This window comes from Canis lupus, chromosome 15 (genome assembly GCF_011100685.1).
Source record: "Canis lupus familiaris isolate Mischka breed German Shepherd chromosome 15, alternate assembly UU_Cfam_GSD_1.0, whole genome shotgun sequence".
In the NCBI taxonomy this organism is placed as follows: Eukaryota; Metazoa; Chordata; class Mammalia; order Carnivora; family Canidae; genus Canis; species Canis lupus.
Genome location: NC_049236.1, coordinates 2,098,170 through 2,125,609, shown reverse-complemented (window position 1 = coordinate 2,125,609; position 27,440 = coordinate 2,098,170). Strand labels below are relative to the sequence as shown.

Below are 27,440 nucleotides of genomic sequence, written 5' to 3'. Positions count from 1 at the left end.
TCTTTGTTCTTTTAGATCTGATTTTGGAAAGGGTCAGAAGGAATTTTACATTAAGGTTGTGGTTCAGCCTAGAACGGAGTCTGGTAACAGTGAGTAAGGGGATGACTTGGGTTCAGTGGGGGCCTGGTGGGGAAGGCTGCTTTTGTCCTGGCTCTGGAGACCATTTCTGGGGAGACTTTGGGAGATGGGGAAGGTTAAAGCCAAATCCTTGGGATCTAGGGAGAAAAAAAATGGTGGCTAATACCCTATGCCTCCTCCAAGGCCTGGAGAGTGGCTAACCTCGTCACAGCCTGATGATGCACAGAGGAAGAAGACAGCTTTGCCTGGGCTGCGAGGAACCTCGTTAATGTAGTGCTCTGCTCAGAGCTTCTGTATCAGTCTTGGCTCAAGTACAGATCCTCTCCTTTCCCTGATGGGATCTGGGCTCTCTGAAATCTGAACTCCTTACCGCGTGCATGGTCTAGAAGGAACCCCATCATCTGGCCCTTTCTACCTCTGACTGCATCTCAACCCCCTACTCCCACCCCTTCCTTTCCACACTCCAGACACACTGGCTTTTTCCTGCTTCTTGAATAGGCTATGCTTTTATTCTTTGACCTTTAATTTCCTCTGTTTGCAATGTTCTTTTCCTAGGACTTTGCATATCTGATTCCTTCTCAATATTTATCTCAAATATCAATTCCTCAGAGATCGTCACTGACCTCCTAGTAAAAGTACTCCATTCCCCCCAGAGCCATTCTCAATCCAATTACTCTTCTGTTTTCCCAGCACGTATCACGACCTAGAATAATTCATGTATTTATGTTTACTGTCTGTAGTCTATTTTCTGCCCTATTTCCTGGTGATACTGTGATTTTTTTTAAATACACTATTTTTTTTAAAGATTTTATTATTTTTTTTTAAATTTTTTATTTATTTATGATAGTCACACACAGAGAGAGAGAGAGAGAGAGAGAGAGAGAGAGAGAGAGAGAGAGAGAGAGGCAGAGGGTGAAGCAGACTCCATGCACCGGGAGCCCGACGTGGGATCCGATCCCGGGTCTCCAGGATCGCGCCCTGGGCCAAAGGCAGGCGCTAAACCGCTGCACCACCCAGGGATCCCTAAAGATTTTATTTATTCATGAGAGACAGAGAGAGAGAAAGAGAGAGAGAGGCAGAGACACAGGCAGAGGGAGAAGCAGGGCTCCATGCAGGGAGCCCGACGTGGGACTTGATCCTGGGCCTCCAGGATCACACCCCAGGCTGAAGGCGGCGCTAAACCGCTGAGCCACCCGGGCTGCCCGATACTGTGATTTTTAATAAGAAACATACACATGTGGTCTTTGTCCTGTTTCTGGCACAGAACCCTAAAATTCTTTGCATTTCCTAAATGGTAAGAGAAATAAAGATGTCTTTTACTATGTGTAATAATAAGCCCCTTTCAGTCGCACCTATGTTCATGAGCTCACTTCTGGAAAACCCCTGAGGATGGGGCTGGTTGCCGACCTCCCTGGGAAGAAGTATCGCCAATGACTTCATCAACTGTGCCTGTGTAATGAAGGTTCCATAAAAAACTAAAAGGATGGGGGTCGGAGAGCACCTGGGCTGGTGAGCACATGGAGGTGTGGGGAGAGCAGAACCCCGGGGCGGGGCGGGGTGGGGCGTGGAGGTCCGTGCCCCGCCTTCAAGCCTTGCCCTGGGCAGCTCTTCTATATCCTTTCATAAAAAGCTGGTAACTTAAGTAAGGAACGGTGTTCCTGAGTGAACCCGAGGAGGAGATCGTGGGAACCCTTGTTTACAGCCAGTCAGAAGCACAGGTGACAACCTGGAGTGCTGTGTGGCCTGGGGGCGGGGGGGGCAGGCTTGTGTGACGGAACCCTTACCCCGTGGGATGGGACACTCTCCCAGGTGGAGTGGCACAATCGCTTGGTGTGTGGAGAACCCCCGCATCTGGTGTCAAGGGTGAGGTCCTGCTGAGTAGAGTACTAGGAGTAGGGGAGACACACGGGGGAGCAGGGTCTTCCTTCACGGTCCCCAACATGTGAAAGATGCCTGGTCTGCCGTGGCAGATGTTCAAACGGGTTTGTTCAATGAATGAATGACCGCACATAATAGTTATTTGTGTATTTTTGTCTCCCCCACCAGACGACGACGGCGTTGAGGCAGGGACCTTGCCTGCTCATGTCTGTATCCTTACCACCCAGGAGATGCGGCACACAGCTGAGAGGTGGGCTGAAGCACAGCTAAGAAAGCAGAAGGGTGCACTCTTCACCTATCTCTTACAAAGGCTAAAAATCTCCTCCATTTCCCTTCACTCTGGGTCCCAGGTCTAAAAGTTGAAGCACACTTGGCTTGGCCTGCTCCCTGGGGAAGAGACTCCAGCATGTTCTATCTTAGACTTCTAGCTGGGCACTGGCCAGGGGAGAGGTGTGCTGGAGCAAGTAGGGTGTTACAGCCACAGAGACTCCAATGGCCTTCAGAGCTGGTGGTCGGCAGGAAGCTGGAGGGCTCTGTGAGCCAGCCACTTCTCCTGGCCCGCCCTCACAGTCCACCGTGACGCTAACAGAGAAACCAGCTAGAGGTCACGGACAGCAGAGAGAAGATACATCTTGGGTGTGTCCTTGGACCACCTAAGCCAATTCCTCAGCCCCTGGGGACCAGAAATAAACACACACTCCAGTCACATATACTATACTATTATATATTATGAATTTGTCTGTCAGCCTTCTTCTGTTAGAATACACGCTCCAGGAGGGCAGGCAGCAGGTTGGGAGAGACATCTCTGAAATGATGATACCTGAGCAAGACCCTGAGGCAGAAGAGTGACTGGTACGTGTAAGGTGGAGCCAGGAGTAGAGTGAATCAAGAGAAAGGGGTAGGGGATAACATCTGAGAGGCAGTGTGTGTGACGGGGTGGGGGGCCTGGGGGTGCAGGTAACAGAGGACCTTGTAAACCACTGAGAAGCCATTGGCTTTTCTATGAAGTAGGTCGGCTCTGAGCAGAGTGACTTGAATCAGCTCACAACGGAAAGAATCACTCTGAGTCCATGCAGATAACAGGCTTAGACTTTGGGTAAGGGCAGAGTGGAGACCGGTACGCTGCTGTCACGGTCCCAGTGAGACATGGCTGTGGCATGCCCCAGGTGGTGGTGGTGCCGGTGGGGAAGCAGGGTCTGAATGTGAACATCACCAAGGAACCCTCGCCCCCACTGTCAGCTTGTTTGCCCCTTAAAACAGCCCTTGAAGGAAGTAGCATCATCTTCAGTTTGGAGATGGGGGGACGGAGGCCCAGAGAAGTGAATTGACTTTCCCAAGACCACATGGCTAGGAAGAAGGCAGGTTGGTGCCGTGAATCTGTCTTTTCCCATTCCTATTTCTACACACAGACTATAGCGGGCCTCTCCCCTGCTGTCCAGTGAGTACAGCGGCCCCTCAAGGAAGACAGGGAGTCTGCGTCTGAGAATGACTAAGGCAGGTGAGGTGCATCTAAGGCAGGACACCAGACTAACAAACTGATGCCTACTCATCCTCCATTAGTGAAATAAGAGGGACAGACAGACTCAACATCTGAATACTTTGAGGGAAAAAATCCTAGTGCCAAATGTGGAATCCTTCATAGCCTTATGAGGTTCTTCGAGGTCAGAAGAGATGTAGACCATAACCTGGTCAGCAGACTCAGGCATCCCACAGGGGGAGTGGAAGTGTCCTGGAGACAACAGTGGCCTCTGAGGCCAGTGCCGCACAGGGCAGCAGTCAAGAAGCACGGCTAACAGAGAGGGTCCTGGGAGGCAGAACACGGACAGTAATCCTCACACCTGGGCAACGAGTAAGGCTTCCCGAGGGACCCCATATCCCTGCTTCCATTGTGAAAACACCAGGCCACTATCAGCACGTCTGCTGTGCATGAGAGGAATGTAGGGGCCTGAGAGGGGAGTGGACGTCCCTCAGACTCAAGGCAGGGACTGCAGAGCTCCCCACGTTGCCTTGTGGGGTGAGGGCTAGGGGGTGTCCCAGCCTCTTCCCACCCTCCTCCTGCTCAGTCTCCCTGAATACTCTCTCTCCTGAGGCCACTTCTCTCCTCTGCAGGCCTTGTCAATGGAATCTTCCCCCTGTTCCACAGCTAGGGCTGCAGGAGGCCACAGCGGGGGTGTGGAGGTGGCATTCTCCTGTCTCTCCACGGCTGCTTTTAGGCCGTTCTCCTAGGAAAGTTCATGTTCTTCAGAGGCCAGATATGTCCCCAGCCATCTGCTCTTCCTCATCACTGCTGCCTGCTGACCCCTGGGCTTCTATCCCTTGCTAAATGAAGACTGTTTGCTACACTGGTCACTCCCTCGTGCTCCAGCCAGGTCCTATCATCATCTTCAGAGGCACACACCATTAAGCCACCATGCCTCCAGTGACCTTCACCTCGACTCTACTTCATTTTTTTTTTTTAAAGATTTTATTTATTCATGAGACATACACACACACAGAGGCAGAGACACAGGCAGAGAGAGAGGCAGGCTCCATGCAGGGAGCCTGATGTGGGACTCCATCCCGGGACTCCAGGATCACGCCCTAGGCCAAAGGCAGGCGCTTAACCCCTGAGCCACTACTTCAAATACCTCCTGCTAAGGCCACTGTCTGCTTCTTGCCATCACTTGGAACAGACCCACTTCAGAAATTCAAACATCCCTTTCTCTGATCCCAACCTTCCATCTCTGCAACTGTCCTGGACGTAAGTCCGTTAAACCCGTCACCTCACAGGGAGATTTAGCACATCAGACTTACAAACTCCCCCATCCTTCAGCCTTGTCCCAGCTGTGCTTCTTCCCTGCCCGGCCCAAATCCGGTGCTGCTAACCTAAACAACTGTCCCTCCATTGCTATCACTCCTTCGCACACTCCCTCAACCCAGCCCTCTGGCCCTCCTAGCTCAACAGAAAACTTTAATTCTCAGGCTTTTCTAGGTTTCTAAGAACCATAGAGGAAAATCACCTCTCTTGCAAACTGGCAGACTAGTGTCCAAGCACAGCTGGGCCTTTGGTATTTCCTGCAGGCCATTCCCTTCTCCTCACTCCATTTCCTCCCTCTTCTCTTGACCAGTCCACTCTGGGGGCACCCCTAAGCCCTCTCCTCCTCGGCCCCCTCTCTGTGCCCTTGTGGCCACTGTCAATCTTCCCTCCAGTCTCAGAGGACAATGCTTAAGACTGACCCATCTTTCTGTCTGTACCCTTGATCCCTAACTCTTCCCACCACATCCACACCTTGCTCTCTCCTCTCTCCTGTATCTCTTCTTCTTGGAAGGCTCAACTTGTCTGCTGATACCCAGTGCACTCCTGCTCTGGAAGACCTTCTTTTGAAGGTCACTAAACCCTCCCTAATAGCCCGCCATGCAACCTGTCCTCATCGCCTTCCACCACCATCAAAGCTGCTCTTGCTAAGGCTGTCAGCTGCCCTCTAATCTCCACATCGCAGGGGCGGGGGGAATCCTTGCTTTACCAAACCTTTGTATGGCTGTGCTATCTTTAAAATACTCTGTCATCCTGGCCACTGCCATATCAAATTTTGATTTTCCTCACATTTGGTTACTCCTTTGTCTCTTTCTGGGATCCTCTTCCTGAACCTTGTTGGCCCCAGGACCTTATCTTTGGTCAATTGTTCTTTTCATTCTACAATAATGCTCCTGGAAAGTGGCTGTCATTCACCCTACAGCTTCAACTACCATCTAGATACTGATGACTCCGAAATATTTATCTTTGATTCGGTCCACTTCCCTGAGAATCAGACCTGCAGAGCCAGTGCCTGCTGGGTATCATCTAGATGACCCATGGTCTCCTTCCCCTTCTTTCTCTTCTGTGGTTGGTCTCTTCTCTCCAGTGAGGGGCACCACCATCCCCCCTGCCACCCTCTAGAAACCGAGGAGACAGTCCTGCTGCCTTCTTTCTCACAATCCTTAAATCTGTTTAAATATACCATGTGAATTGTTTTTTAATTGATTCAATCTTCTATAAATCTATCACCATCCTAGTCTAGGCCTTTATTTGTTCTGGTTTGGTCCACTCTACAACCTCCTAACTGGTTCTCTGATCTGTCTTTCCTTAGATGCATCTTCAACACAGTAGCCTATGATCTACTGAAAACACAAACCTGTTTAGGTCTCATCTCTAATTAGAAGCCTTTAGCAGCTTCACATTGCCTGCAGGATCCACTCCAAACTCTACCATGGCATTTGGGTCCTCTATGAAGTAGCCTCTGACCTTTCCAGGCTTTTCTGCTTGAAGTCCCAGTATGACATTTTATGTTCAACAATACCAAAGTGCATGCAGTTCCATGCACACCACCTGTACCGGTTCTTATCCCTTTGCCCTTGTTCCTGCTACACTCTCTTTCTGGAGAGCTCTCTCTCCCCTACTACCCTTGAGATCACCATTTATACAGTCAAGCTTTTATTTATTTATTTATTTATTTTATTTTTTTTTCAGTCAAGCTTTTAAATCAGAGATGGTGTCACTTCCTCAAAGAAGCTTCCCCTGGACACCAAGCTTGGGTTAGGTGATTCTTCTTACAGTTTTCATACTACTCACAGCATATCTCTGAATTCAAGATGATGTTTTACAATTACGTGTTGCAGTACTGTTTGTTTCTCCCCTAAGACTGTGAGCTCCTTAAGGACAAGAAGTGATCCATTTTTGTATTCCCATGCCAAACACAGATGATGTTCAAATAAATGGGTAATAAGTGAATGTGTATCCCTTCCTGTCCCTTTGATTCTAGGTCTTTGGCTCTTAGTTTCCATTATTCTCAAGCCAATTCCAGAGCTTCAGTTGCCCCCCAGATACCTAGTCAGACACAAATGGGTCTAGACCCGAGTCCAACTACCAGATGAGGGGCAATCAGATCTGAGTGAGGAAGAAGGAAAGAGTGAGGGAGGGTGGGAGTGCTGGAACTCCGGTCAGCTTACCTCTGGAGCACAGCCTGCGCACAGCTGAGGCAGTACTCAGTGGGAGGCCACAGGATGGAAGCAAAGGCCGGTACCCATGGGTTCGAAGGTTTTGGGAGCCGCTGACAAGGTTGGTGGGATTCAAGGTAGAGTCCATTGAGTCTGAGTGTGGTTCCAAAGACCGAGTCAGACTATTCCCCAAGACAAAGCTTTCACCTGGAAAACAGTAAAGCCAGAGTTAGAGCAGGAACTACCCTGGAATGATTGGCAGGGTGCTGGCTTCCCAGGTACCTGTTTGGAGCAAGAGGCAGCAAAACAGGAAGCCCTGGGCTGTGTCTCAGGCTCTCACTAGGTGGCCTTGGTCAAGCCCAATGCCACTCTTTGGGCTTGGATCTCCTTAGAGATTCTTCGTTTTAGACTAGTGGTCTTTGAAGTTTCTTCCAGACTGGCTGTCTTATGCTTTTTCTGGATAAGGAAAACCTTAAAACAAATAGAGCTATTTTAGGAAGAGGCTGCCTCCCTGCACATGAGATGCAAGTGCAGGGGACTGGTGCTGGAGAAGAGATACACTTGCTTAGATGAGGGTACTTTAGAAGGTGACCCTCTCAGCCAGCAGGACATTTAATGTTGCTCTTCAATGCCTGGCTAAAGGTCTGTCTGTGAAAGGTCCGCTCCTATGTTCCCTCCCCTCCTTTCTTATTTGCCTTGCTCAAGAGAAACACTCCAAGGAAGCCAGGCTTCTGCAACTGTGAGAGTAGGGCTGTGGAGACCAGAATCAGGGTTAAAACTTGGCTCTGGCACTGAATAGGCAAGGTGCTTCTCTAGGAGCCACACTCTCATTTAGAACACGGGAAGTGCCTTTCTTTTCTTCTGAGGTCCAGCAGCAGGCAGCAGCCCCTGACAGTGCACTCCAGAACCTGAAGCAGGTTCCCTCTCATGACTGGGGTCTACCTGCAACAGGCCAGTTTCTCACCCTGGTCACAGCATCTCTGCCTATGGAGGGCATCCTGGCTCCTGGGGCATCATACCACTGTCCTCTGTGGTTTTTCTTAGAGGTCTCGGCTATTTAGGTAATGTTTGGGACTCACTTAGGGCCTGTGGTCAACACTACGGTTGAGCACAATGTCTGGCACATAGTAAGACCTCTGTGGATTCTAGGACTACTTTCTAATACTCCCCTGAACTTGCTTGGTAACCAGGGGCATAAAGTCAAGTCTAGCAGGAGAGAGCTACTGGCCCTTCTCTCAGGGACTGGGACTGATGAAACCCTTCCCCAGAAATGCTTCTGAAGAGAGAAGCTTTGGGTACCTGAACCACAGCCCACCCCTTTTTGCAGATGAGCTTTCAGATTCCTGTTTTCTAGAAGAGATGACCATAGCAGCATCTCATTTTGAGACAAGAACAGGCGCACAGACCCTCAGACAGGAGGCCTGCATTCTAGGCCTGAGCTCCTGCCTTTCACTAGGTATTTGACCTCAGGCAAGCTGTGTTTTCTCAGCACCAGCTTCCTCATCTGTAAAATGGGGGAAAAACATCACCCTTTGACATGCTGAAAACATCAGATGAGAAGATGCAATGGGACGGACTTTATCAAGGTGGGGACCTGCCATTTTTTTTATTCTTCACTCAGAGTTAGAATGGCAAACCCACGTCCTCTGCAGTAACTCAAGAAAAAGCTGACATCTAGTTTCTGCATGTGTCGGCAGGGTGATCTCACCTTTCTAGACCTCATCTTACCCAGCAAAGCCTGGGGCCAGTACCACTTGCCTACCCTGCGCTAACAGATGTGAAGAATTATTATGACAGTGCCAGGGCCTCACCAGCTGCTGATGCAAGTCAGTGTGTCTTCCTCTCAGCAATGCTAGGAATGGCACCTGAGCCCTGGAGTCTGAGTTGAGGGGCCTGGAAATCTGGATGGGTAGCACCTGGACTGACAATGTCATCAAACCTCCACTAATGAGATGTAGTGGCCAAATGAAGACTCATGTCTAGGGCTCTGGAAGGTCCTAGTCCACTTAAGGCCAACTGAACAAGGCCCTGGCTGCTTCAGTAAGACAATGCTGTATAGAACACTGCAGTGCTTTCAAACTGCTCCACAGAGCCCTGAGGACTTCCACAGGAAGGCCAGCTTCTAGCAGAATAGCTCTGGTTTTAACTTTTATACACCAGAGTTCTCATATAATCTTAACTTTGCAAAAAGGAGTTCTACTACTGAAACAAAAGAAACTTTGTAACCACTGGCCCAGGGCTCAGAAGTTAGGGCTGAAAGACTTGAGTTCAATTTCTGGCCTGATCACTGGTTGGTGATCACTGCCTTTTTTCTGGGATTCAGTTTGGCCATCTATGAAAAGTTGCCTCATAGGGTCAATTTATATTAAATTTTCTATGGATGTGCTAGAGACATGAGAAGAGTCAGTATGAGAGGGAGCTCATTCCTACATTCAACGAACATTTGTGTACTAGCTGCTATGCTAGGGAGGGGGTGTGCAGAGGTAAACAGACAGATAAGGAGCTTTCCTTACCCACTGATTTTCAGTTAGAAGCAGATTTTCTCTATCACCTTGCAAGGCTACCTTAAAAACTAGAGTTCCCAGGGGAAGATGGCAAGACTGGTGGGGAGAAGTCTAGAAATCATGCAAAGGAGAAAGAGCCTGGGAATATAGAGTCTGGAGAAAAGTCAGGGGAGACAAATACCCTAACGGCAGTCATAGGAAGGGAAGAGAACTGGAGGCAGATTGGCCTTTTTGAAAGGCAGAGAGTAAAATGGGGGAAAGGAGTTATAAGAAGACCAATTTTGGCTCAAAAGGGAAGGCATTTTAGCCATCAGAAGTGTTCAACAAAATCGACTGCCGAAGGAGAGGGTGAGCAACCTGTCATCGGGAGCACTTAAGCAGAAGTCAGATAACTACCCTCATCTGTTGGGCTAGACACTAGATCACCTCCAGAGGACTCTCCACTTCTGAGATTCAAGGACTCTGTGCTCACAACCACGCTTTCCCCTTCCAGGGGTGAAATGAATGAATGGACTCGTGCTATGTATCTAAGAAAATTCTTCCACCAACACAGGACCCAGAGTTCTTGTGTATGCTTAAGTTTGTCTCATTAAAAAAGAATCCTTCTCTGAACTGTATGTCCGACATTCTCTACTACACTTTCATTCAACAAATATTGTTAAATACTTGCTATGTGACAATGATGGATATGGAGAACGATGAAAAAACCAGATACTGTCCCTCCCCCTCCTCATGGAATAAGTAACCTAAGTGGGAAGGATGACAAGCACAAGTTTATAAAAAGTGAGAACCTACTATAAATATTACTAAGCAGGGCAGCCTGGGTGGCTCAGCAGTTCAGCGCCGCATTTGGCCCGGGGTGTGATCCTGGAGACCCGGGATGGAGTCCCACGTTGGGCTCCCTGCATGAGAGCTTGTTTAGAGGTTCTAGCAGGGGAGCGCAGCTACTCGTATACCCTTGACGAAAGAACGGTCCTCCTCTATCGGGGATGATCGTCCTCTTCGACCAAGCGCGCAGCTTCAGGAGGGACGCACATGGAGCGGTGAGGGAGGAAGGGGACACCTGCCTAGCCAGCCAGATTAGCCGAATCAACCCTGGCGATCAATGGGGTGACAGATGTTGCAGCCAGATCGTCCTCACATCCCGGGTTCCCTGCACGGAGCCTGCTTCTCCCTCTGCCTGTGTCTCTGCCTTTCTCTCTCTCTCTCTCTGTCTCTGTTTCTCATGAATAAATAAATAAAATCTTAAAAAAAAAAAAAAGCTCCCCTTGTTATTTTCTGTCTTAATATCCTATTCCTTTGCTTAGTGATATATTTTTAAATTTTTATTTATTTATGATAGTCACAGAGAGAGAGAGAGAGAAGCAGAGACACAGGCAGAGGGAGAAGCAGGCTCCATGCACCGGGAGCCCGATGTGGGATTCGATCCCCGGTCTCCAGGATCGCGCCCTGGGCCAAAGGCAGGCGCCAAACCGCTGCGCCACCCAGGGATCCCAGTAATATATATTTTTTAAGATTTTATTTATTCATTCAGGAGAGACAGAGAGGGAGAGAGAGGCAGAGACATAGGCAGAGGGAGAAGCAGGCTCCATGCGGGAGCCGGATGTGGGACTCGATCCCAGGTCTCCAGGATCCCACCCTGGGCTGAAAGCAGCACTAAACCGCTGAGCCACCAGGGCTGCCCAAGGGGAGCTTTTTTAAGATGAGGAGACCTTGAGAACTGTTCCTGACAAGTTGATGTTTAAAAGCTGTGGCCTGAAGGAGAGTCCAAGTGGAGGTGTGCTAGACAATGCTTGGTTTTAGGATTCACTGGTGGCCCCAATGAATCCCAAGCATTACCTAACCACTTGATCCCTAAGAAAAATTGCAAAGGACAGAAGCATGACCCAGGATGCCAACGAGAACAAAATCATTAAAAAAACAAAACACACACACACACACACACACACACACACACACACACACACCACAACTGGATTAATCCACAGGAAGGCAGAAAAAAACACAGGATAGATGGAATAAATCTCTCTACCAATAGCTTTTGTCTTTGTTCTTTGAGTTGCTGAAAGTATAGATCTGTGGGCTACATGGTTCTTTCATTTATATAATTACGTTGTTTTATTTATATAATTATGGTTACGAAAGACAAGGTCAGGGAAAACAGAGACCAAAGGAAATGAAATGATTGTGTATGATAAATTAATTTGGAGTTGCCTGCTGGTAGCTGGAAAAGGAGGAGGATGGAAGGAATAGAAAATAGAGAAGAAAATCCCCCAGGCCCAGAGTGGGTCCTGGAAATGGCAGCAGGCTGAGGCCTAAGGTGAAGGAGGCCAATAAGATATATCCTATAATAGCTATAGACATTACTTTTTTTTTTTGAGGGGGGGTTTGTTTCATTTAAGAGAGAAAGAGAAAGGGGCACCTGGGTGGCTCAGTTGGTTAAACGTCTGCCTTTGGCTCAGGTCATGATCCCAGGGTCCTAGGATGGAGCCTCACACTGGGCTCCGTGCTCTGAGAGGAGCCTGCTTCTCCCTCTCCCTCTGCCTGCCGCTCCCCCTGCTTGTGCTTCCTCACTCTCATGCCCTCTAATAAATAAATAATTTTTTTAAAAAAGAGAGAGCACATGAGTGTAGGGGGAGAGTTAATCTCAAGCAGACTCCCAGCTGAGTGCAGAGCCCAACGTGGGCCTCAATCTCATAACTCTGAGATCGTGATCTGAGCTGAAACTAAGAACTGGATGCTTAACTGTCTGAGTCCCCTAGGTGCCCCACTGATAAACATTAAGATTAAAACAAATATGTTAAAATGCTTTCTGTTCTTTGTGACAATTCTTTTTTACCTCCTGAGCTTCAAGTATAAGTTTATTACACTTAGCAGCCTTGTATTCATTTTCCCTTAGGGAAATGAAGGCTGAGGAACTGGATCAAAAGTTGGGACAAAGGAGCTTAGGGAGAGATGGTCAGCTCTGAGAGTGGTCAGGGAAAGAAGAGGATAAGAATTGAGTCAGAGCAGGGAACCTAGTCTGAATTACATGGGGTGGGGATTCATTTTATGTTATTCAGATTTGGATATCAAAGGAAAGGATCATCCCGAAATCTAAGAGGACTCACAGATCCACAAAAACCTCCAGCCAGTCTCCCTGCCTACCGTGTCTCTCCACACCAAGCCATTTACCCACACAGGATCCTGAGTGACCTCTCTGAAGCACAGGACTGACCGTGCCCCTTCCTTGGGTCCTTACTGCACAATGAGGTAAAGCCGCTAACATGGTCAGTTAGAGCTTTTCCAACTCGGCCGCTGCCTCCCTGACGCTGTGGTTCCCAGCCCTACAGACACCCAGTTCCTCTGACCTGGGTTGTGCTCCCATTTGTCCCTCACGGTCTCACGTGCTATTGAGTTAACTGGAGCATTCTTCCTCACTCCCCTCCTCCATCTCCTTGGGTCTGTGGCATCTTCACCTGATTATCTTGCTCCTTCAGGGCCAAGCTTAGATATATCATTTCTTCTGGAAAGTCATCCCTGACATCTGGTTTGAACTGCTGAACTCGGAACTTGTCCTATTAAAGTATATCACCACAAGTTCACTGTTCACTTGTTTGTTCCTCTTCTTTACTAGGCTGTAAACTTGGTGTAAGGACCTGGACTCCTAGTTTACTGTGGAACTCTCTGTGCCTAAACCAGAGCTTGGCATTGTGCAGTGAATAAATTCTGATTGACCGACTGGTTGAGTAATGGACTAAATACAGGTTCAATGAATTATGTGTCATCTTAGAATTGACAGTTCTACAAGGAAACTCTGTATGAGGATGAAGGGGCATCTTAACAGAGTTCACAGTTATTTGGCTTTAATCCTGTGAATGTTAGGATTTTGAAGGAGAACCACTTTATAAGCTCAGAAGACCTGGCATGGCAATTTAGAAAGACAGGCACAGGGAGCTTACCACCATGGGACAAATGAACCCCTTCCTCCAGCAGAGAGGAATCTGGGAAGTCTCTAAATATAAGACCTAGAGGTTAACGCTGGGTAGTTGTAATAAGATTAAGAGTTGGGATCCCTGGGTGGCGCAGCGGTTTGGCGCCTGCCTTTGGCCCAGGGCGCGATCCTGGAGACCGGGGATCGAATCCCACGTCGGGCTCCCGGTGCATGGAGCCTGCTTCTCCCTCTGCCTGTGTCTCTGCCTCTCTCTCTCTCTCTGTGTGTGACTATCATAAATAAATAAAAATTAATTAAAAAAAAAAGATTAAGAGTCTGTGGGACCAGCTATATTAGCTATCTCCTGTCTCACTGTTTGTTCTGAGGGCTGGAAGGAGCTCCTTGTGACCTCACCTTCACAGGCCTCTTACCTGTCACTGCACCCCTAATCTGGCACTGCCTCCCCCAGGAACTCTTTTTAACCTCCTCTTTCACCTTGCCCATTGCTCATCATTCCCGGCTCATACCACAAGTATGTCTACCTATGCCTCTCTCTTAGCTGGCACGCTTTCAGAGAGGGGATGGAGTCTGTTTAATCTCTGGCTCCTCAGGATCTGGCACAGAGTGTTTGACAACTGGCTTGGACTTGTAAAAATGCCAGTGTCATGTTATGGAAGGTAGAAAACAGTATGGAAAACTGCTGTAGATATAAGGGAACTAGAGATAGAACAACTAAATGTAGTGGATGACCCTTCACTGGATCTTGGATTAGGGGGAAAAATAGCTAAAACTACATTACTGGGACAACTGGGGAGACTTGATACAAACCATATATATATCAACTAGTAGAGTTGATTAATGTTACATTTCTTTTTTTTTTTTTAACGTTACATTTCTTGAGTGAGATAATAGTACTGTGTTCCCTGCTCCTAGGAGATACATAGGAAAGTTTATTAAGGATTAAGGCTCTCATCTGCAGTTAACTCTCAAATGGTTCAATAAATAAAAATATACAGGCACTAATATATGTGCATGTACTTAGAGAAATAAGTACAGTAAATACTGCAAAAAGTTAAGTGGTAAATCTAGATGAAGAGTGCATGGTTGCTCACTGTACTATTTGTACAGCTTTTCTGTAGGTTTGAAGTTTTTCAAAATAAAACACTAGAGGAAAAAAGTGAAGTCTCAACTTAGATATGGAAGCCTAATGGGACCTGCTATACCAGAAATGCATGGTCAGTCAGGTCCAAACCCTGAGGGCTAGGGTAGTGTGGAGACAAGCTGTAGAGAAGGGGGGGCGGGGGCTCCAGTAAGTACCTAGATAAGAGAGCTGGTAGCTTTGGGTGTTGAACTAGTATAAGTACGTAGCCAGGTAGAAGGGCAGCAGTGATAAACTCCAGATCCAAGGGGCAAAGCAAAAGACAGCCCTGTGCAGACCAAGCTGTTTGGCAGAGGCTGGGGTAAGTAAACAGGAAAGTACAAGAAATAACAGATGATCAGAGGTGGAGCAAAGGGTCAGTAAGGCAGGCAGGCAGGTAAGCAGGCAGGAAAGATAAGCAAAGGAGCATAGAGGAGTGAGAAATCTAGGCAAAGCTCTGGCTTGTCTGGGCACAATTAGAACGCTCACTTCAGGGAAGTAAACAGAAACTGGGGTGAGAGCAGCCAAGTTGCTGAGCACCCAGGATGGGCCACAGAAGTTACAGAGTGGGCAGAGGAAGGCACAGAGTTGGCTGAATCATCTGGAAATGAGGGCAGGAATAGGGGCAGCCAGTGGTGGAATGTGATAACCCTGGTCTTTGTCTCTTAGTTGATGAGGCAAGAGGGCAGAGTGGCCAAAGCTTGCTTCCTCCTATCTGGCAGCTGAATCAGAGAGATGCAAACTGAAACAATTCCCAGGAAATACCAGGCCTTGATTCCAAACTCCCTCCATGACTGCAGGCCCAATACACCCCTCCTGGCCTCTCCATGCTGCTACCAGTGTGATTCTCTTCGCTCTTAGTGATGATACTCCACTTAAAAATTCTGGATTCCTGGTTCTTTGAGAAATCTCTTTAGACTAGCAGCTAGCCTTGGTGCACACTATCTCCTCTCATGATATTCATCTTCCAGAATCTCAGGTAGGCTTCACTTTCATTACTGAGTGCAGCTCAGAGTTCCTGAAGGCCACCAGCTAGGGATATTTAACAACTGCCTTTGTCTGCCCCCCTCCCCGCCATGCCCAGCCCAGATCCCAGTGCAATATGATAAGAAAGCTCTTTTCTGTTCTCAGATTCTAATGATGAAAGCAAGTAGGGGAAGAGGTTAAAGAAGAAGTTCCCTCCCAAGAAATGGATCAGTGAGGGGGGCACAGACATGTCTGCAGGACCAGATGGTCTGGCCCTCCCAAGGAGTACCTGAAATTCAGCTTGTCTTTTTGCCCTGCAGGTAAGTCATATGAGCAGCGGTCTTTGGGGTGCACAGACATAGATGGAGGCAGGGTTGGGGAGCTGAGTGAGAAGTCACTTCCCCAGGCACGTTCTCTAGAAGTGGCACTTTTATCAGGAGTGACTCCATTAAGATGACGATAAAAAGATGCTGTGGAACAAGACTTGGGCAGGTCAGAGGCGTGGGCACCTCTCTGACTTTGGCTCCTTCAGCAATGAGCACAGCCCTGGCACTGATGGCACCACCTCTCTGCTCCTCTGCCCAGGATGAGTTCCACGAGACTCTTCTCAAGGGCCTTTGCTCCCTCTCTCCACAGTGACCTACCTCACTATGTGTGGGGCCGAGCTCTCCTCCCCTCCGTTCTGTGTCCAGGGCAGCAGATAAGCAATGCTGATCTCCTTTCCCTCCGTAACCACTCTCGGAAGTGCTTAGTCACTGATCTGGCCAGGGCCACGTGGCCTCCGCCTTCCTGCTGTGGGTCTGCTCTACTAACTGAGAAAGTTATTTTCCACCTCAGGTCGAGATGGCAGGAACTTGAATTGACTTGCTAGACAGGCAGTGCTAGAGGAGCTAGGGCCACGCGCCAAAGGAAAGAGTGGACGGCCAATCACGAGGGAGCGCATTTCTCAATCTGTAGCCTGAGACTAAACCTTCCTGTTGGCAAGGGAGAGCTCCCTTAGGCCTTTGCTGCCGGCTTCACCCTAGGAGGGGTGCTGTGACTTCATGGTGGCTTCACGTGCTGCGTGGGGCTCAGAAAGGGAATTGTGAACCACTATTTTCTAGGGATAAAAATCCAGAGGAGAGAAGGTTAATCCTAGAGATAGGAGACAAAATCCTGGAAAGAACAGTTTGGAAGAGACCAAGGAGTCCCAGGAATGGCAAAGGCAAGGAACAGAAGGCCAGGTCTCTGGAGCATAGGTACCAGGCTGGCAGGTGTGAGGGCCGGCCCCAGGGCCCTCACTGGCGCTGCTGCCAGCTAGCCCTGTGCCCCGTTCTTAGCCCCGGCCCCATCCCAGCTCCTACCTGGTAGGTACCTGTCGTGGCTGTGGCTGTATTCAGTGGTGGTGAGTGGCAAGTGAGTCTGTGTAAAGGGCTGGTTGCCAAACAGATTGTCACTGCGAAGGTTGTGGCAGAGTTTCTCCAAGAAGCGCAGGACGTAGGTGATGCTGTTGACTGCTGGGAGGTTGAGAGTATGCTGCTCACGGTCAAACACGGCTGTGGAATTAAGGAAACAGGGCCGAGCACGTCAGCCTGGCGGTGCAGGGCAGAGCGGGGCAGGAAGAGCCCAGCCTACTGCTTGCCTCCGGCTTACCTGGTTACACAAAGCAATCAGTGCCCAGGATTTTCCCCTCCCTCCCCTCCCTTCCCCTCCCTCCCTCAAGGGTTTGGTTTTTGCCTCCAACTCCAAAGGCCTGGCAGTAATGGGAGTGGCCAAGCCAGGTCTGCTGCAGGGGCTCTGGTGTGATTTCATTCAACTTGTGAAAACGACTGTGAACATGACTCTATCTGCTCCATCAGCTGGCTGGGCCTCCTCCAGGAAATCTGCTCATTTCGGGTTCTATTTCCCTAAGAACTGCCGGAGAACAGAGAAGCTGGGCAGATGAGAATACAGCTGTTGCCAGTAATGGTTTAGGTGCACAATCTGATCTGTATAAGGGTGCTAGAGTTTCAGTAACGTTTGGAAGCATCCCACGCCTGGTTTTATTTTACTCCCTATCTATTTCTATTCAAGGAAGTATCTGTATAAGCCTTACAAAGCAGGCTTTTGCATTTGTCTCTAAGGGCAGCAAGGTAATGAGGAGATAGGCCATTCCCAAGAACCAGTTTTGGAGCAGAAGAGGAACCCTAGAGAAGGTGTGGGCAACAGTAACTCCACAGAGGAAGCAGGGAAGGTCAGGTTCCCGCAGACTATACGGCACAGAAGTCTTCCTCAGAAGGAGGCTTGATTTCCCAGCAGTCCCTCAGGCTTCTAGAACAATGCCTTTCATGCCTGCTCCCATCCTCCACACAGCCAACTGCTCCCTAGCCTGGGCTCCCACACCACCCTATACACATTTCTCATACATCAGAACACCTCTCACCTATCATCTTTCCTCCCTCTCCCCTGGCCAGGATCTGGCAATAACCTCAGACATATAATAAACGTTCACTAAAGGTTTGCTAACAAAATAAGAATTATTTATTGGGTCTTCTAAAAGAATTCAGGTATTCATGGAGTCTTCCATGATAGCTGGGTTTCCTGAAGCTGATACTGCAACTTGTTAGAGGGAAGGGGTATGAGACTATGTAGTATCGTGCGGTTGAGACTGAAAGGCTCCAGGTCAAGTCTTCATGGGTTTGATGGGTAAGGAATAGGGTTCTGGACTTGGAAACACTGAAACAGAACCAGGGCACAGGAGAAAAAGTGAATATTCTCAATGACAACAAAAAACACAGTGCAGTTGAATCAGACACAGCAGGAGAAAGAGAGGAAATGGTTTTTCCCACTCTGCCCTGGGATTCAACTTCCTTGTAACAGGGCTGGCTTGGGACCGGGTGGCTAAGGAGTCAGAAGCACATGATAAGAGTCCTGTGGTCCCTCCAAGGCTAGGCAGGAGGCTGTGGCAGTCTGGAGAAGCTCCTGTTGCCACAGTGCAGCCCCTCTGGATTCTTTCTTCTGGAAAGCAACACACATCTACTTTCTGTATGCAGGGGCTGAGCAGGTAGCAGGACGGGAGTCTGCCCAGGGGCTTATAAGTGGAGTCTGTGTGGGTATTCTGCTTGGCAGAGGTGTGTGTAACGCTCAGAAGGGTCCCAGGAGTTGAAAAGCAGGACTCTCAGAGGAATGGAATCCCTTCCCATTTCAACAGAGCCTACAGGCACAGAGTAGGAACAGGGATACTTTGCCAGAAATCAGCCAGTGAAGAAGGCCTGCTCCTCTGACTAGGAGGCCACACTGGCCCAAGGGCACTTACCTGAGATAACTTCACCACCGTGGCCCTGTTTGAGGAAGCTGAAGACGGTTTTCTGATGATACGCACAGTCGATACAAGCCTGGACAGCCTGCTGCAGCACCACGGAAGCGCGGGCCGGCCCAAAATGGTCAGGGAGCAGCTGGACCTTCTTCTTATCTAAGTGGGGGCCTGGGCTGCCATTCTTGTTCAAGTAAATACAAACTGCAGGAGACAAAGAGCCAAAGCAGCTTACAGAGCGTCTGGGTTACAGAAGTGATAGAACAGTGCTCTCTTCTGTCTCTCGCACTCTGGGCTCTGGTCCCTCGCAAGACTCTCAGCTGCTAGGCTGGTGGAACACCAGGAGGGGGGTGGGGGTGGGGGCCTGCGTCCAGCTGCAGCCAGCCCAAAATGCATGACCAAAGGCTCTGGGAACACAGCCTGCTGGAAGAACAGTCCAGACCAAAAGCCAAGGCCCAGAACTTGTACTTTGTCTTCTGTGCACGGAAAAGGGAATCTAAACAATTCCTGCAGATGTATGCACTTTCATGTTCAATACTTGGTCACCTCACACATTCTTTGGATCTCTTATGTTATGTGTGTTGGAGTGGTAGGGACCATGGCAATGTTAGCCAGAATGTGTGCTTGTGTGTGTTTGGCCTTGCACTTAGAATGGTCACGCCACAGGTCACCTGCCTTGATTTTTGTTCTGGGGCTGGGAATCTATTTGTTATCTTCTGCATTAGTAGTCAGGCCCAAAGAAAGTGGTAAAATAGACAAATATGGGAATAAAGAAAACCATGGAAAGGGCTAGAGGGTCCCATGTGGAGAGTGTTGCTCATTTCAGGAGTCTCTCCTGTCAGGCCAGCAGGGCTCTCTCCTACTGCAGCCCTCTACCTGGCATGGTGCTAGGCAGGGAACAGAGTGGGCAATGGAGGTACTTTCTTGGTCTCCAGAGGGGACCCATGGCAGCCTGGCCAGTTATGACATTCTCTCTTCTGATGTGCCTTTAAGGCCCCATTTGAGCAGGGGTACTCTGCTTTCTCACACTGCCATGGATCACTAACTAAAGGAGGAGGTGGGCAAAGGGCCTTTCTTGCTATTAAAGGCAAAAAAAAGCTAAGTGCATAGCTGGGTTGGCTGTGGATGGACTACTGTTCTCATGCAGGGGGCCTCAGTTTTAGCCTCTGGAAAGTGAGGGGGCTAAGCCATGTGCTGTCCGAGGACTCCTCACTTAATTCTAAGGCAAAGCAAGATGAAGAGAAGGAAATGGAAAATAGTGAGAAAGGCAGGGTGTGGAAGGTGACAGGTGGAAAAAGAAGAAGGAAAAAAGGTAAAAGGTAAGCAAGAGGAATTGAAATACACATTCAACTTCCTTCTCTCCTAAAACCCTCTAAAGTGAGTCAGACAATAAGGGAGATAGCTAAAAACTTTGGAAGCTGGAAAGCAGATAAACAAAGTAGCAATTGACTGAGTGACTCCCAAAAAGTGGAATCCTTAACCAACAATGGGGAAAAATAAGAATCAAGCTGTTTTTTCTTATAATTCACAAAAGGCCCAAGAATGGGCAGGTGCCTCTGGAGGTGGGTGTGAGGCAGATCTACTGAAAGTAGCAGGTAAAGTGGGTGATATGACTTTTTCACTGGAAATAAAACAAGTAAAAATGTAGGAACTGAAAGGAGTAGGAAGAGTAGTTAAAATAAATGAAGACACAGATCTATGAAAAGACACCCATAAGAATGGTCATAGCAGTTTAGTCATAACAGCAGAAAACTAGAATCGACTCAAATGTCTGTCAACAAGAGAATACATATACAAATTATGGTGTATTCATTTATCAGAATAGCACTTAGCAGTACAAAAGAATGAACTATTGATAGGGTGCTTCTCAAAAACATTATTTTTAGTGAAAGAAAGCAGATACAAAAGGTATATATAATTCTATTTATATATTAAGTTGAAGAATAGGAAAATCTAATCTACAGTGATAGAAATCAGAATAAAGGTAGGAGAGAAGGCTGATCATAAGGATGTATGATATGACTTCTAGGGGCAGTAGAAATGACTTTTATTTTGACTTGGGTTGTGGTTACATGGTGCTTACACAGATTAAAACTCATCTAATTGTACATTAAGATACGCACACTTCACTGCATGTAAATTTTACTTAATTAAAACATATGAAAAGAAAAAATATAACCAGCCCAGTGATGATTATAAAAAGAAATTCTACATGAATTGAAGTGTGAAATACAAAAGGCAAACTATAAAACCTTTAGTATTATTTTTAAAGATATATTTGTTTATTTGAGAGAGACAGAGTCAGAGCGAGTGAGCATGAGTGGTGGGGAGGGGCAGAGGGAGAGAGAGAATCTCCAGCAGCCAGAGTCTGAAACTGGGCTTGATCCCACGACCCTGAGATCATGATCCGGGCCGAAGGCAGATGCTTAACTGACAGAGCCACCCAGGTGCTCCTAAACTATAAAACCTTTAAAAATGTGGCCCTCCCCACAAAACAACTTTCCGCTTTCTTGGGACATTCACTCTTAGAACCCAACTACCATGTGTGAGTAGAACCCACCACCTTGTGGCAAAGTCCACATGGAGTGAAATCCATAGCTACAAGTGACTTGTTAGCCACTTGGTGGAAGTGGGTCCTCCAATCCTTGTCAACCATGTCAGCTGACACTGTGTAGAGCAGACACAATTGGTGGTGGTTTGCTGTGTAGCAAAGGATTAGTGGAAGGGACTGTGGTACCAGAAATAGGGTGCTACAGTAATAAAAGCATAACATACATGGCTTTGGCTTTGGGACTGGGAAGCAGAAAGCAGCAATACAGGGCCATGAAAAGGGTAGGAGTGAAAGCATAAAGGGCTGAAGTAGAAGCCTGTAGAATGTGGCAGAATCAAAGGATTCTTTTTGTTTTGTACTGTCTCTGTCCCTGATAATGCTTTTACCAGAAGGCTTCTTTTAGAAACTTGAGAGTGGAAGCCTACAAGGTTTTGAGGAGGCTGCCAGTGAGCACTTAAGGCAAGTGAGGAAAATCTTATTGGAAGATGAAGGATGGGAGACACTTGCAAGGTAGTGATGCAGAGTTTGACAACACTGTCACCTGCAGTAACGTGGAACCAGGAAGTAAGTGTACCCGGTGGACTCAGTGAAGTAGATAGAGATTTCCAGACGAAGTAATTAAAGTGCCAGGTGGCTTCTTACTGCCTATGATAAAAATGCAAAATGAGAGTGATGAGTTTAAAAAAAAACATAAAAAATAAAAAAGCCCAGGACTCATAGATTCCACAAATAAAAGTGCTTCTCATTTCTAGCCCTTCCAGAAGACAAACAATTCTAAATTAAGAAAGGATCAAATACAGAGTGGGGCAATAAAATAATTTATTAAGGGGCTAGAATGACTTAAGACTATGCTTCATAGATTCCTTCTGACCAAAAGGCCCTCCATGAATCTTAAGGGTCAGCTTTGCAGATTCTTTCCCTTAAACGGTAAGTTTTTAAGAATCCTAAAGGCATTGTCTCCTAGCAGCCATACTGGAAGCCCAAAGTAGGGAAGGGCTTACCTTTAAAAGATTCAAGGTTGTGATTTTTGTCTAATGAAGGAAATCTCAATGGTAGTCACAGAAAACCCCTCAAGTTTCTAAGAGAATCATTCATAAACACTGTCAGCTCAGATTAAAAGGGACAGAAATGGTACAAAATGAAAGAATCCTTTAGACCCAAACCTTTTCCAGATGGGATGAAGACCAAGAAAGCAACCTTAGTTTTCTTATGGAAAAGGAAGGATGATTCAGAAGACAAAACTAAGACCCATGGAAAACCCCAGGAAAGTAGTATTGGATCTAATTAAGGAACTGGCAACATGTGCCCAGCTGGATTTCAGAATTTCTACAAGCCAGTGACTGTTCCCTTTTGAATGGGTATATCTGTAAGTTATCCTATACCTGTGGGGAGTGGACAACATTTTTCTTTAGTTCACAGATCTTCAGATTGAGAACAAGTACACTCAAGGAGCTACTAAACTTGAGAATTGCACCTGAGAGGTTTCATTTGCAACTGGATCTGATATAGCTGATGAGATCCTAGATCCAGAGCCTGATGTTGTAAAGGGATGGGACTTTAAATGGAGAATCTTGCAAGAAGAATAAATTTCCCAAGCAGGCAAAATGTAAATAATTTATGTCCAGAGAGTAGAGTGAAGGGATTTAAAAATATGGTCCATAATTCTTTGACCCTCTTCTCATAGAAGAGTACGGTCTATTCTTCTCTTGAATCTGAACTCTACGACTGCTTAAGTAAGTAGAATATGGTGAAAATGACACTATACTAATTTTGGGGCTTAAGTCTTAAATGGAAGCCTCCACTTCCTGTCTCCTGGGACACTTGCTCTTGGAATGCAGCCACCATGGTATGAGGAAGCACAAGCTACCTTTTAGAGAGGTCTGTGTAGAGGAACCAGCACCAGTTTTGCTAGCCATGTGAACGAACCTTCTTGGAACTGGATCCTCTGGCCCCAGCTGAGCCACCCCAATGATGCCATGTGGAAGAGAGATGAACTGTCTTAATTTTAATACAGTTGAATATATTGATATTACTCTTTTTGGTATATGAAAGGTTATATACCTTTCTTTTATGGGTCATGCTTTTGTCTTGTTTTGAAATTCTTTTTTTTTTTTTTGTTTTGAAATTCTTTCCCTATCTTAAGGTTGTAAAGATATTTATAACTGTCATGTTTTGGTTTTGTGCTGTGCCCATGAAATTAGAGGTTATAAAAAAATTGGAGAAGGATTCAGTATATAAGGAGCTTGGAAGTGGCCACTCCATCCTAACAACAAATGAAAAGCTGAACAAATGAAAAGATTAACAATCCTTTTTAGATCCATCAGAGGAGTGAGGTTACAGGATAAACTGCAGAGATAGGTGAGTACAGAAAATCACATTTTGCCAAGCAGAAACCTCCACAGTAACCAGTGCCAAGGTAGGAAAATCTAAACTGTAACTGACCAATTGCTGGAAGTTTAGTGTGGACGAGTCTAAGAGTTAAAGACTCCAGGGGGACCCACTCAGGGCGGGGGTGGGGATGTCCCATACTTTTCTAAGAGTTTTACCTTCAGGAGATCAACTAACATTCTCATAGTGAATATTGGAGAAAATCCCCTCATGCATTGGGCATGGAAAAGCATTGGGCATGGAAAAGGAACCATTTAAAAACATGCTAGAGTGTTCTACTCTTCTTAACAAGGCCTGCCCTCCGGAAAAATTATTTTACTAGAGCTTGCCCTGCCAGGATTTGGTCAGAGCCTAACCTAACTAGGAGAAGGGAAATACCCAATTCCAGCCCTCTCTAGTCATCCTGTCCCATCTAAGGGCAAGGGAGGATAAGAAATACTGGTGAAGTTCACAGCATGGGCCCCCTAAAAGACTGAGACCTAATCACAGGACTATAGAATACTTTCTCCCTCAGCACCTTATCATCATATTACTAAAGCCTATTTACAACAATTCCTTTTACCTACTACTTTATGTCTGGCTATCAAGAGTAAAATTACAAGGTATACTAGAGGACAAAAACTGCAGTTTTAAGAGATAAAGCACAAGCATAAGAAACTAGTCTTAGACTAGAAATCATAAGAACTAGACTCAGACATAGCAGGGATGCTGTAAGTATTAGATTGGAAATTTAAAACTATGATGAATATGCTAAGGGCTCTAATGGATAAAGTAGACAGCATGAAAAACAGATGTGCAGTGTAAGCAGAAAGATGGAAATTCTGAGAGAGACTCAAAAAGAAATGCTAGGGATAAAAAAATACTATAATAGAAATGAATGCCTTTTTAAAAAAAGATTTTATTTATTTATTCATGAGAGATACAGGCAGAGGAAGGAGCAGGCTCCCTGCAAGGAGCCTGATGTGAGACTCAATCCCTGGACCCCAGGATCACAACCTGAGCCAAAGGCAGATGCTCAACCACTGAGCCACCCAGGTGCCCCAGAAATGAATGCCTTTGATGGGCTCATTAGTAGACTCATTAGGGGGCATGGACAAGAAAAGAATCACCAGGCTTGATGGTATTTCAATAGAGATTTGCCAAACTAAAAAAGGAAAGAGAAAAAAGACTGCAAAACAAAACAAAACAAAACAACCCAAGAGACTATCTAGGAATTATGGAAACACTACAAAAGGTATAATATACACACAGTAGGAATACCAGCAGAAGAAAGGAACAAAAGACATTTTTGAAGACAAATGACAGAATTTCCCCAAATTAGTATCAGACACCAAATCACAGATTCAGGAAGATCAGAGAATACCAAGCATGAAAAATACCAAGAAACCACCTACAATAAGGCATAGTATATAAAAATGCAAAAAATCAAAAATTAAAAACAAAATCTTGAAAGAAACCAGAGGTGAAAGCCCCCTTATGAGCAACAATAAAAATTAACATCCTTAGAAACCATGTGAGCAGGAAAAGACCACAGGGAAATACTGTGGTATAAGTGTTGAGGGAAAACCAACCTAGAATTCTGTACCTTGTGAAATTATCCTTCAAAAGTGGAGGAGAAATACTTTCTCAGACCAAAAAAAAAAAAAAAAAAAAAGAGGGAGTTTGCTGATAATAGGTTACATTGGAAGAAAGGTTCAAGGGACTCCTTAGAGGGAAGGAAAATAATACAGATCAGAAACTCAAATCTACATAAAGAAAGCAAGCACTAGAGAAGGAATAGATGAAAGCAAAAAAGAAACTTAATTTTATTATTCTTAACTGGTCTGACAGATAACAGTTTCTTCAAAATAAAAATAACAACAAATGTATTTGTGTATGCTTATGTGTGTGTATATGCTTATTTATACTTATGTATAAGTAAAATGAATGACAGCAATCATACAAGGGATGGAAAGGGGGAATTAGGATTATTTGTTATATCTGTGATGTGGTACAGTGCTGTTTGAAAGTAGACTTGGATTAGTTATGAATGTATATTGTAAACTCTAAGGTAATCACTAAAAAATAAAAAAGAAGTATAACATATACTAAAAAGGAGAAAAATTGGACTCCTATAAAATGCTCAATTAAAACCACCAAAGACAAGAGAAAAAGGGGCTCCTGGATGGCTCAGTCAGTTAAGCATCTGCCTTAGGCTCAGGTCATGATTCCAGAGTCTTGGTATCAAACCATGCACTGGGCTCCCCGCTCAGTGGGGAGTCTGCTTCTTCCTCTGCCCCTTACCCTGCTTGTGTTCTCTCTCAAATAAATAACTAAAATCTAAAAGAAAAAGGTAGAGAAAAGTGGAAGACAAAAATAGACATAAAGAATAAAGACAACACTGTGATGCCTGGGTGGCTTAGTGGTTAAGTGCCCGCCTTTGGCCCAGGGCGTGATCCTGGAGTCCTCAGATCGAGTCCCACAACAGGCTCCCTGCATGGATTCTGCTTCTCTCTCGGCCTGTGTCTCTGCCTCTCTCTTTGTCTGTGTCTCTCATGAATAAATAAATAAAATTAAAAAAAAAGAATAAAGACAACAAATAGAAAACTCAACAAAAATGGAAGCTATTTAACCAACTATAGCAATAATCCCTTTTTAAAAAAAGATTTCTTTATTTGAGAGAGAAAGAGAGAGAGAGAGAGTGAGCAAGTAAGCACAAGCAAGCAAGGGGAGGGGCAGAGGAGAGAATCTTTCAAGCAGACCCGGCACTGAGCTCAGAGTCTAATGTGAGGCTCAATCCCATGGCCCATGAGATCATGACCTGAGCAGAAACCAAGAATCAGACACTTAAGTGCCTGAGCCACCCAGGTGCCCCAATAATCATTTTAAATACCAATGTCCTAACTACACCAATTAAAAACAGAGATTCTGAAAGTGGACCAAAAAACAAGAACCAACTATATGTTGCCTACAAGAAATCCACTTTAAATATAAAGAGACATATAGATTAAAAGTAAAGAGGTAGAGAAGGATATACTATGCTAACACTAATCAAAAGAAAGTGGGGATAGTTATATTAATTTGAGATGGAGTAAACTTCAGAGCAAGGAAAGTTACTGCAGATAAAGAGAAACATTACATAAATGATATAGAGGTCATTTATCTAAGGAGATATATCAATTCTTACCTTATATGCAACTAACAAAGGACCATCAAAATATGAAAGGTAAAAATAGAACTCTAAGGATAGACAGATGGATCTACTATTATAATTGGAGACGTCATCATCCCTCTCAGAAATGGACAGATCCAGCAGGCAGAAAATCGCTGAGGACATTGAAGAACACAATCCTACCATCAATCAACTGGATATAACCAATATCTATAGGATACTTTACTCAACAACAACAGAACACATATTCTTCTCAAGCTCATATGAAACATCATGAAGATGAACCATATACTGGGCTATAAAACATATCTTAACAAATTTAAAAGAACAGAAATTGTACAATATTTGCTCTTAGACCACAATGGAATTAAACAAAAAAATCACCTGTAACAGAAAGACAGGTGGAAAATCCCCCAATACTTGGAGGTTAAACAACATATTTATAAATAACACATGGGTCAAAGAATAAATCTCCAGAGAAATTTAAGTATATTTTGAACTAAATGAAAATAAAAACACAAAATTTCTGGAATGCAGCAAAAGCCATGGATGGGAGGAAATATATAGCACTGTATGTGTTAGAAAAGAAGAAAGATCTGAAATCAACAATCTAAGCTTCTACTTTAGAACACTAGAAAAAAGAGCAAAT

The 27,440-nt window shown here is 45.9% G+C and overlaps 1 protein-coding gene across 16 annotated transcripts in view; it reads right to left on the bottom strand.

The window, feature by feature from the left end:
• The window catches only part of SCMH1 (Scm polycomb group protein homolog 1), a 177,595-nt gene that overhangs the window by 2,424 nt on the left and 147,731 nt on the right, over nucleotides 1-27,440 (bottom strand). For all 16 annotated transcript variants that reach the window (XM_038557705.1, XM_038557703.1, XM_038557714.1 and 13 more), the window contains 3 exons: nucleotides 18,705-18,905; nucleotides 16,774-16,965; nucleotides 6,922-7,116 (listed from right to left, as the gene is read on the bottom strand). In XM_038557705.1, the coding sequence (XP_038413633.1) occupies nucleotides 6,922-7,116; nucleotides 16,774-16,965; nucleotides 18,705-18,905 (588 nt within the window). The remainder of the gene's footprint in view (nucleotides 1-6,921; nucleotides 7,117-16,773; nucleotides 16,966-18,704; nucleotides 18,906-27,440) is intronic.